The following is a 12,297-nucleotide window of genomic DNA, read 5'->3' on the forward strand; positions in this document are numbered from 1 at the left end:
TTCATGTTGTCTCTCTCTATAAAACATCTTACAGCCTTCATATTGTCTATTAGCTCCAAAGGGCCATTTTTGGTACTATACAAGCTAACCAGATAACCTACCTTCAAGGACAATTGTCTAAAAGCAGGGCCCCATATCAAAATATGATTGCATCTTGGCTTATTGCTTCTTGGGGGACCCTAAATGAGTTATCTAATGAAAACTTTTTTTAAACCATGTGCCCATATATAGTAATAAAATAACAATAAATGATACATACCTCCCTCGCTCCACGTTGGGTTCATCTGCATCCACTGACATTTCGCTTCTTAGAGCTGCAATTTGTATCCTTTGCAGCTGATGTAGTTTACAGGGCCACTCCGCCATTCACTAACTGAGGCAGGACACCACTGCGGCCAGTGATTGGTGGAGCAGAACTGTGAGCTACATCAGTAGCAGACAATACAAATTGCAGCTCCAAGAAGAGAAGTGCCAGCGACCACAGAAGGGATGCCCCGATACTGGAGGCCAGTGAGAGCGAGGGTGGCATGTAATAGATTTTTTATTTTATTACCCAGCCCTGGCACATAGCTTTAAAAAGTTTTAACTGGATAACACAGTTTAATACTAAGGGGGCACTATTACATAGACAACAATATGTGGGACATTAATACTAAAGGGGCATTATTATATAGAACAATATGGAAGATGTTAATATTAATAGAGGACAATATGGGGGACAAAATTAATATTTGATGCACAGTGTATAATGTATGTATAATTGATTCATGTATTTGTGGGGCACAGTATTATATTAGATTTCAGAGGGTACAGTGGCTTTTGCATTTCAGGGTATGTTGTATATTGTTTACAATTTCTGGGGTGGTATGATTTCAGGGGCTAGAGTATGTGGCAGTATTATACTCAGGTGGTAAAGTTTGAGGCAGGGTTATATTTAGAGGGTGCAGTGTGTGGAAGTATTATCATCAGAGGGCACAGTGTGAGACAGTATTATATTCAAAGGGTACAGTGTCTGGCAGGGTTTATATTCAGTGCGTACAATGTGTGGCAGTATTACGTTCAGAGGATACAGTGGGTAGCTGGTTTGTATTCAGAGGGTAGAATGTGTGGCAGGATTACTTTCAGGGAGCATGGTGTCTGGCACGGTTATATTAATAATTTTCTTCAAAGAGAGGATGAGGATCTACTGACATGATGAGGAACCAATGATGTCCGGACGTGAAACTCTGCAGAGGAAAGAAGCAGCTGGAAGAAGTCATCGCTGTGTGTACTAGATAAAAAGGAATAGACTAAGATATCATTGTGTATTCTACCTGACTGTGTCCCATCAGAGCGGTAGTCACTTGTAAGTTCTGCAGTTATGAAGGGTGAAACAAAAACTACCAGCATAACCTTACCACTGCTTAGGTCCTACTGGGAGCTGTAGATTACCATGGTAGAAACTTCTTTAGCATTTTCCATTACACCAAGTAAGGAACTGGTTGTAAAAATGTAAATCCCACCCTTGTGTGTGTGTATATACAGTGTATATTTGTAGTGTTTTATAATTGTCCTTACTTGGTTTTGTCCTAGCCTCCAGCTAGAGTCACCACTGGAGGATCCATCATAGCTATACACTGGAGGTATTTGCCAGGGATTCCCCTCATGTATACCCCCACTGGACACTACAAAAATGTAGTGTGAAAAGAGCTTTAGGCATGCAGAATTTGTGGCCATATACCCATGGTATAACACTATACCATATGTGAATTAATCCTTAAAGATACCTACAGTAAATCTAAATATTTTGTTAACTCACACTGAACCACAATTATGTTATTATATAAAAAATATATATAAACCAATAAGACTGCAAAACATTTATTTAAGTTGTATTAGTTTGAATGATCAGTTTAATTTTTGTATTGATAATAAACATCACATTTTCCAACTAAATTATATTGGCAGCTTTATTCATAAGGTGGCAAACCAAATAATTCTGGTTTAAACTGCTCCAGGGAGTTAAGGACTAATGTTGCTCGCTTTGTAAGATCTCGATTCAGATTTTCATCAGGGACCATAACCACCTGCATGCAAGCTGAAAGGGCTGCTGCAACTCCATTTGGTGCATCTTCAAATACAAGGCACTATAAAAAAGGAAAGCAAAAATATAACATACACGTGGTAATCAGAGAGTTTGGCAATGAACAAGATAATGTAGGATACCATGCGAAGAATCAAAGAAATATCACTGTGGCAACAGTATTAAAGCTTAATGCTTAAAGGACACCCGCCCCTAGACATCTTATCCCCTATCCAAAGGATGTGATGTCATGCCCAAACCCCTCCATACAAGTCTATGGTAGCGGGCGTAACGGTCACCATGCCCCCTCCCATAGACTTGCATTGAGGGGCGGCAGTGACATCATGAGGGGGTATGGTCATGACGTCACAATACACCGGCCCCTGTATCGCCCGGCCCCTGTATTGACAGGGGGTGCTGAAGGAGAGATTGCGGGGGGTCCCCAGCGGTGGGACCCCCACGATCAGACATCTTATTCCCTATGCTATAGATATGGGATAAGATGTCTAGGAGCAGAGTATCCCTTTAAAGAGTACCTGTCACCAAATAAAACTTTTGATATAGTTTTTGTTCCTTGTGTAATTAGCAGGCACTTTCCCATTCACTTGCTTTTAAAATCATCAACATAAATATGTTTAAAATGTAATATAAAATACTATGTGGCTCTGTTCTGTTCCCTGCCACAATTAATACAGTGAGTTTGATCTACTCCTGGCCTGGCAGGAGACCAAACTCAGGAAGTGTTTCTCTGCACTGAGCTTTATTGACAACTGCACAGAAAGTGAAAGCTCCACAGATTCTCACAGAAAGCTGCACAGACTGAAGCCTGCAAGAGAGCCTCACTGATAGCAAAACAGACTGAAACATGCAAAGAGCCTGAGGTCTTCTATTCATCACAGCACTGCAACCATGTGAGGGCGGAAGTGGTCCCCAGCAGGCTTCAGTGATGTCATGCCTGCTGGGAAATGCCCACTTTCTCCTTCTGAGAAATTGCACTGGGTGGGAGGGGTTTTAGGAGTAGTTAGGGAACATAGCCTGAGTAAGTTTAGAACAGTTTATGCAAACAATCAAGACCCATAATGTAGAAATAGGGTCCAAAGAAAATAAAAACACAAAAGTCCCAACACTTTCCCAATTTAAGGTACCTGGATCCTCACGGTATAGCTGGGGAAGAGACATATAGGCCCAGATTTTTTAAACTGTGTGAGAGAAAAAAATAGAGGGATTTTCCTCCAGCAACCAATCACAGCTCAGCTAATGAGCTCTGGTAAAGTGAAAGCTGAGGTGTGAGTGGTTGCTGTGGGAAAATCACTCAATTTTTTCTCTCACACAGTTTAATAAATCTGGGCGAGAGTGTATTTGGATGACACATATCACACCATACAAAACAATAGTCAATCAGATGCACAAAGAGTCAATAGTACACAATAAAGATGCAATTAGGATAATTTCTCACCAAAGACCAATCACAGAAGATATCAAGATAATAGGTCATAACAAAAAAGATTTCCCGGCTCTCAGTGGAGCCACTCACTGCTCCCTACAACCATGACGCAGGCCCAGGGGGCTTTGCTTGTGCTTTATATAGTACTTTCTTCTTCCTTTGAAATCACCAGATAGTTTTTTCTTTCTAATCCTTTTACTCCACACTACTAACAGTTTCAACTAAAATTGTGGTCAATCCTGATAAATTGGGTACTCAACTATTTTTAGTGAGGGTCCGCTCATCCAGGTCTGTCATTGGTAAAGGTCCGAGCTAAGCGCTAAGGCCTGGTTTACACATAGTGGCCGCAGGGCCATGAAGGATATAGGTAAAATGACTGAACTCTGGAGGATGTAAATGTACTGTTTCCTGTATTTTCTGAATACTGAAGCATACTGTACCCCTAAAAATACCGCTGCCTACTGTACCCCTGAAAATAATACTGCAGCATACTGTACCCCTGAAAATAATACTGCCACAGACTGTATCTCTGAAAATACTGATGCATACCTTAACCCTAAAAATAATATCGCTGCCTACTGTACCCCTGAAAATAATACTGCTGCATACTGTACCCCTGAACATAATACTGCCACAGACTGTATCTCTGAAAATAATATTACCGCATACTGTACCCATGAAAATAATACTGCCACAGACAATAAAATACTGCCCCTAAATGTAAATGTAATACTGCCGCCCTGTACCCTTAAATAAAATACTGCCACATTGTGTACCCCTTAATATAAAACTGTTGCACGCTGTACCCCTGAAAATACTGCCACATGTTGTACCCCCTAATATTGTACCCCTGAATATCATATTGCCACATGCTGTACCCCTTAATATAATACTGCCACACACTGTACCACTAAATATATTACTGCCACACACTGTACCCCTAAATATATTACTGCCACACACTGTAGCCCCTGAATATAATACTGCAATATATTATACCCCTGCATATATTACTGCCGCATGCTGTTCCCCTGGTATATTACTGCCACAAGTTATGCCCCTGTATATATTACTGCCTGCATGCTGTGCCCCTGGATATATTACTGCCTGCACACTGTTCCCTTGGACATATTACCTCCTTCATGCTGTGCCCCTGGATATATTACTGTCTGCACACTGTTCCCTTGGACATATTACCTCCTTCATGCTGTGCCCCTGGATATATTACTGTCTACACACTGTTCCCTTGGACATATTACCTCCTTCATGCTGTGCCCCTGGATATATTACTGTCTGCACACTATGCCCCTGGATGTATTACTGCCTGCATGCTGTGCCCCTGGATATATTACAGCCTCACATTGTGCCCTGGTATATTACTGCCACATGCTATGCCCCTGGTATAGTGCTGCTACATGCTATGCCCCTAATATATTACTGCCACACTCTGTGCTCTAGGTACAGTACAGACAAAAAGTTTGGACACACCTTCTCCTTCAAAGTTTTCTTTATTTTCATGACTATGAAAATTGTAGATTCACACTGAAGGCATCAAAACTATGAATTAACACATGTGGAATTATATACATAACAAAAAAGTGTGAAACAACTGAAAATATGTCATATTCTAGGTTCTTCAAAGTAGCCACCTTTTGCTTTGATAACTGCTTTGCACACTCTTGGCATTCTCTTGTTTAGCTTCAAGAGGTAGTCATCTGAAATGGTTTTCATTTCACAGGTGTGCTGGTATGGAGGAGGAGGTGTGATGGTGTGGAGGTGCTTTGCTGGTGACACTGTTGGGGATTTATTAAAAATTGAATGCATACTGAACCAGCATGGCTACCACAGCATCTTGCAGCGGCATGCTATTCCATCCGGTTTGCGTTTAGTTGGACCATCATTTATTTTTCAACAGGACAATGACCCCAAACACACCTCCAGGCTGTGTAAGGGCTATTTGACCAAGAAGGAGAGTGATGTTGTGCTGCGCCAGATGACCTGGCCTCCACAGTCACCGGACCTCAACCCAATTGAGATGGTTTGGGGTGAACTGGACCGCAGAGTGAAGGCAAAAGGGCCAACAAGTGCTAAGCATCTCTGGGAACTCTCTTGAGAGAATGAGTGTGCAAAGCAGTAATCAAAGCAAAAGGTGGCTACTTTGAAGAACCTACAATATGACATATTTTAAGTTGTTTCACACTTTTTTGTTATGTCTATAATTCCACATTAATTCATAGTTTTGAGGTCTTCAGTGTGAAACTACAATTTTCATAGTCATGAAAATAAAGAAAACTTAGAATGAGAAGGTGTGTCCAAACTTTTGGTCTGTACTGTATATTACTGCTACATGCTGTATCCCTGGTATATTTCTACTGCACAGTATTCCCCTGGTATAGTGCTGCCACTTGGTATGCCCCTGGTATAGTACTGCCACACACTATGTCCCTGATATATTAATGCCACACACCATGTCCCCAAATATAATTTTGACAAACACTGTGCCCTGTACCAACTTATTGTACCATACAACAATGAATCATGCCACTGTGCCCTCTCAATAAATTATGCAGCTGTGCCCCTTCTCACCCCCCTCATCCCTTCTCACCCCCCCCCCCCCCTCCTCTCACCCCTTCTCACCTTTCTGACAGAAGATTATCTTCGCTCAGCAGCTTCAATGGCAGGGGACGTAGCGCGGGTCGGCAGCGCTCACAGACGACTATGACAGGACACCAGTGTACCAGGCTGGCATTCAGTATTTCCCCCTCACTCAGTGCATGATGGAAGATGCAGGTGGGGCTAAGAACAGATGTTCGTGCCTGCGCGGGCCATGTATGTTCCCAGCAGCCTCCCCGCCCCATCTCTCGGTATTCAGTCCGCGCGGCACATTAAGCTACCTCCCAGAATCCACTGCTGTATAAAGCAGCGGTGGCAATAATGGTGGCCTGGCCAGAGCAGATGATGCAGGTAGCGCTAATCGAGCAGCCTACATCACAAAAGAAGCGCCAGGCGGGCAGGGACACAGCATTCAGCCACAGCTATTCATTTGTACCGTTGTCTAAAGACACCTATACTAATAAATGAGGGGAGATCCGGCAGGTGGTCCGAATCAGTACCCCTGTCCTAGAGAATTAAAGATCATTTTACTGTAATACAGATAGTGATATCTTTACATTTTGTTAGATCCATTAAAACTATTTTATGCAGCCACCTATTTCTCATCTCGGTAGTGACGCCCCGCTTATCTTTAAGTCAGAACTGTGACTGAAAACAAGGTGTTTGCTTCCAAAGACATTGACTCCTTGGTCACCCAACACAAAAAATAAAGAGCAGCTAAATGGGAAGCGGCACCTCAAGCTTGAAAAATGTTTCCTTTATAAATGTTGTTCATTTACAATCTATTCTTGACATTTTTAACTGCACCTTTGAGACCCCAGTGAGGCCCTTTGTTATATGCACGTAATCGGCCCATGTGAATGCAGATGTTCTCTTTTAGGCAGTCTTAGGCTGCCATTTAATACTACATTTCTCTTAAGCAGGCAGTGCAGGGTAATGAGAAGTCAGATGCATCTTCACTCAATAAAATAGATGTTTGCCGAGGGTCTCAGAAAACAACCCATGAGGAGCAGCAGATCTCTGTAGAGACTTTTTTGGTAAAGGGAAAACTTCTTAAAAGCCAAAAGCTATGACTTAAAGCATTAGTATCATTTGTAAAAGCCTTTGACATGTCCAGATATGTGAAAAGTTTCAATCGCTATGGATCTCATCCCTGAGGACCCTTGTGATTGTGAGTAACAGCAGGATAAATTGTGCTCCTTTACTCCACCAATTGTCTAACAGTTGGATTTGGGCAGACAGCCGGAGGGTGAAGAGACCTGCTATGCACAGGTAGGGATAAACGCAGCCCTGAACTTACCCACAGCCATTTTTCCTACCTACTTAAGTATCTGTCCTAAGCGACAGATCCTCAACAGGATGGGCAAACAGAAATCATAGTCGGGGTCAGTATACGCAGGATGAAGCAAGCAGGGAGATTTACATGCGATGTATAGTGCAGAACTATAGCAAGTACACAAGCAAGGAATGAACAAACTAGCTGAGTATTTATATACACCTAAGAAGGGTGTGAACGCTAAGGCCATATGTGATTGGCTCTAAGTCCATGCCTCCTGATAGGCCCGGGTGTCACCACAGAAATGCAGAAAGCATCATCACACTTAGAAGAATTTAAAGAGTAGCTCCCACCATCACTTTTTTTTCTGTCCCTGCCTATTACCCATCTATCCCTAACCCCCTCCCTGCCTTAAATTTTTTTTTACATATTAAAAATGCTTTTTTGTCTGCCTGGTAGCGTGCTCACTACCAGGCAGACTTCCCCAGCAGGCACCACGTCACTGATGCCTGCTGGGGCCGGCACTTCCGCCCGTAGTTCAACTATACAGGGTGCCTCCAGCTGTTTCCCCACTGCAACTCCCAGCTTGCCTGACATCTATTGGCTGTCAGGGCATGCTGGGAGTTGTAGTGAGGAAACAACTGGAGGCACCCTGTATAGGTGAACACCGGAGCACATACCGCTCCCCGCCGCGCAGCCCGCCGTGCAGCCCGCCCCCGGCCCTGTCGCGCCGCTCAACTCACTCCTCCTCCCCCTTAGTTCACCCAGAGTACCCCCTCCCCACTGCGCAGCCCGCAACCCGCCCCAGCCCCGCTCAACCCACTCCCCCTCAGATCACCTATTCAGTGTCCCTCCAGGCCTCCCCACTACAACTCCCAGGGCATGCTGGGAGATGTAGTGGGGAAACTGGAGGCATACTGTATAGGTGAACAGTATACATAATACATGTATACATAATACAGTGAACACAATACTTTACCTTGTCCCCGAGCCTGCGCGCGTCCTCTTCCTTCAAAGCGCTCGCTCCTGCCTGTGTGATTGACAGGCGGGAGCGAGCACAGCAGTGATTGAATTTCGACTCGTTGCCAGGCTTCAACGAGTCGAAATTCAGGGGTGACGTCACTGCTGAATGCATTCGGCCACTAGGAGGGCGAAAAGTGATTTTAAACAGTTTTAAAATCACTTTTTTTAATTAAACTATATTAGAGATATGTTGTAGTACTTAAGTACTACAACATATCAATTTTTTGTTTTCATGACAGCGCCCATTTAATCATTCTCCTAGAACAAAATCCACACATTACAGCTTGGCTATGTCAACCACCTTATGCAAATCATTCTTTCCAGGTTTTTCAAAAATTCAGGTCAAAATGTGTCTCTGTTGTGTATTCTTTTTCTTGTAATATTCCAGTTATTTGATACTGCTATCCACACAATGGTCTTTAGTAATTGTCACCAAACTACTATAGCTTTTCTTGAAATTGTGTCATTATACATATATTTAAATGTCAGGTGTTCTTTTTGTTCACAATGTGTACCTCTGAATACGTCTTTTCAAATGTGTTTAGCTAGAGGCAGACTGCCCATTGTGCTCACTTTCCGTTCATATTCATGCAAATGGTCACAGCCAAAATTGCTTACTGCTCATGCACTTATCTCAGCATTACTTCTGTAATGCAGTCCCATGGAAATCACTAGAACTTGCATAATTCTGCGCTCTGTAGTCCCCAAATATAATGTGGCTATAACTTTTTTTTCTCCTTTAATGCAATATAGTTACAAAATAGAAAAAAAGTAGTTTGGAAGTACAAATCAACTACATTTATCAAAGCTGTTTTTGAAAGAATTTAAATCCCCAGGGCTGCCTGGCTTTAATAACGAAAGCAAGAGGCTGACAGAAGCGTCAGAGTAGAAGTATGGCACGTGGTTATCCATTTTGTACTGCAAGTAAAACTAGACATCCCATACCAAGATTAAGGTATTAAACAGTGTCCACACAAACCATCAGAACATTGGGCTACAAGCAAGATGTCTAGCTACAGGTGTTTCACTGACCTCACACTACCGCTCTCTAAGGCAGAACAAGATGGCAACGGAGGTCTATCCTCTTCATCAATGAGTCCTGCTTTTGTTCTGAAAACAACAATAGTTAATGATTGATCTGGAGATCATGTGGACAATGCCTTGAAGAAGCTGTCACCAGTGAACATCACACTGGTCCTACTTTTGGTTTTATGGTGTGAGTTGGCATACTGTACAGGAGCTGGACCCATCTAGTCTTCATTTCAGGTACACTAACATCTCTGTTACAGTGATTTGGTCATGGAACCAGTGGTACCACCATTTCTCCTAAGTATCAAACTTAACTTGACAATGCCAGGCTGGATTCATTCTACTGTAAGCAGTCTACATGGCCTAAATGTTCTACCATGGCCTGTGCGTTATCGAGCACACCTGGAATGTCATTGATCAGCAATTGCAAAAGAAGCTGCCAATAGCGGATCTTAAGGATTTGCATGCCTTATTACATTCAGCCTGGCATTACATTCCTCATCCAACCATTAATAACCTCACTGATAGAATGCCAAGGCATGTAAGTTTTGGTATTTCTGCATGTGGTGCTCATATTTGTTATTGAATAAATCAAGTTATTATGAATATTATGGTTTATTTTTGGTATTTGCATATTAATAATAATAACAGGTCCATTGATGCTGTGATTTTTGTATTCCAATGACTGTGTCATGAAAGCTGAGCTGTGATTGGTAAGAGGCCATTCACACTACGTTTTATCCATACAACGTCCAAATCCGGCTGGGAGATGGGAAAACCGGGCGCTCCCGTATCCTAGCCGGACCCGGCCCCCATCTCATTAATTTGAATGAGCCGACCGGAGTCAGATAGTGACTCCGGTCGGCACATTTTTGCCCCGTATCCGATTTTGTGACCGGACTTAAAACTGTAGTATACTACGGTTTTAGGTCCGGTCCCAAAACCACATATGGTGCAAAAATAAGCCAACCGGAGTCACTATTTCACTGATTAAGTGATTGAGTGATTAAAGTGAATGAGAAGCTGCACGGGTCCGGACCTGGCAACCATAGGGTTTGTAGTCAATGGGCAGCAAAATCTGCAGTAAAAATACGGACATGTGAATGAACTGAGGGAAACCAGACAGTTTCTGTCCATGGGAAGATTGGTAAATCTGGGACAGTAAAGCAATGGAAAAAAAATGGTTGTGAAGGAGGACATTGCCTTGCATACTCAGAAGGCAGTTTTTGCTGTGCCTACAAATGTTTCTACACTAGTAGACAATGATTTTGGATTCTTAAATGATAACTACCGGCTGTTCTATTAAGTGCAAAGTGGTGTTCTCCAGTATCACAGTTTTCATTCTTTCTGTTTGACAAATTATTCAGTTCGCTTCTATGGCTAGAATGTCACAGAAAGCCTTAGGGATCCTGTACTGTTATCTGTTCTGTATCGGTACAGTCTGTAGACGCATGCCTGGTCCTTTAATTCCCATAGCAGAGAACTCATAGAAGAACAGGGTTCAGAAAGTAAATAAAAATTCAGTGGAAAATGTAAGGAACCATAAGAAAGTCGCTGGGATTCTCACACTAATATACTGGTGCCTTGCCTTTTGTTGTTATTACATAAATAAATATACAACGGGTTACAAAATAAAAAGTTTATGTGACTCTTATTCACTGTGACAGATGCAGGCTGAGCAGAACATTTTGAAGCAGATATAAAAGCAGGAAAATGAAAATATTTTCACTTATTGTAAAGGATGTTAAAGAGCTACTAGAGCAGTTCTTAAAGGTCAGCTTAATCCAGAGTTCTAACACATTTACATTTATGCTCTCATTGGCTTTCAATGATTGTTTTAGGCAAAAAAAAACTGTTACACTGGGTTATACCTAGTTCAGGGCTTAAAAGAGTGGTACATTACTCCTACTTTTGGTGTACTGAGTCATTCACCACTCATTAGGCACTACACAAGTTTCATAAGAATTTCAGCTTTCCTGGAGTACTCCTTTAAATGTCACATATATGTAAATTTAAAATGGACGTATATGGGATTAGTGTACAACAACCATACACATTTTAAAAGATCGACTACAGGGGTATATTTCTATATTTTTTTCCTTCCCTGTAGCTGTATACCGTACTTTTCGCCCTATAGGACGCACCGGCGTATAAGACGCACCCAATTTTAAACGTGCAAAATCTAGAAACAAAAGATTCTGCACCCAACAGTGATCTTCAACCTGCGGACCTCCAGATGTTGCAAAACTACAACTCCTAGCATGCCCGGACAGCCATTGGCTGTCCGGGCATGCTGGGAGTTGTAGTTTTGCAACATCTGGAGGTCTGCAGGTTGAAGACCACTGGATAGGAGGTAATACTCACGTGTCCCCGCCGCTCCAGACCCGTCACCACTGCCCTGGATGTCGCTCCATCGCTGTCGCCGCGTCCCCGAGGTGTCCCCGACGCTCCTGACGTCTTCTTCCCCGGGATCCACGCTCTCCATTGCCGTCATCACGACGCTACGCACGCCGCTCCTATTGAATGACGGGACGGCGTGCGCGACGACGTGATGATGTCGAAGGAGAGCGCCGCCATGCAGGGGATCCTGGCACGGAGCAGACACCGAGGAGGCAGGTAAGGTCCCTCCCGGTGTCCTGTAAGCTGTTCGGGATCGCAGCGGCGTCCCGAACAGCCCGACTGAACAGCCGGGTTAGTGTTATTTTCGCTTCAGACGCGGCGGTCAGCTTTGATCGCTGCGTCTGAAGGGTTAATACAGGGCATCACCGCGATCGTTGATTTCCTGTATTAGCCGCAGGTCCCGGCCGTTGATAGCCGCAGGGACCGCGGCAATAGGTGTGTATTCGCCAT

General features: G+C 43.1%; 1 protein-coding gene across 1 annotated transcript in view; it reads right to left on the minus strand.

Moving 5' to 3' along the window:
- Positions 1-479: 479 nt before the first annotated feature.
- PUDP (pseudouridine 5'-phosphatase) overlaps positions 480-12,297 on the minus strand; it is a 329,742-nt gene continuing 317,924 nt past the window's right edge. Inside the window, exon 4 of the mRNA XM_056558851.1 lies at positions 480-2,126. Coding sequence (XP_056414826.1) covers positions 1,950-2,126 — 177 coding nt within the window. The 3' untranslated portion in view covers positions 480-1,949. The remainder of the gene's footprint in view (positions 2,127-12,297) is intronic.

The sequence above is a fragment of the Hyla sarda genome, chromosome 2, assembly GCF_029499605.1.
Source record: "Hyla sarda isolate aHylSar1 chromosome 2, aHylSar1.hap1, whole genome shotgun sequence".
Classification (NCBI taxonomy): domain Eukaryota; kingdom Metazoa; phylum Chordata; class Amphibia; order Anura; family Hylidae; genus Hyla; species Hyla sarda.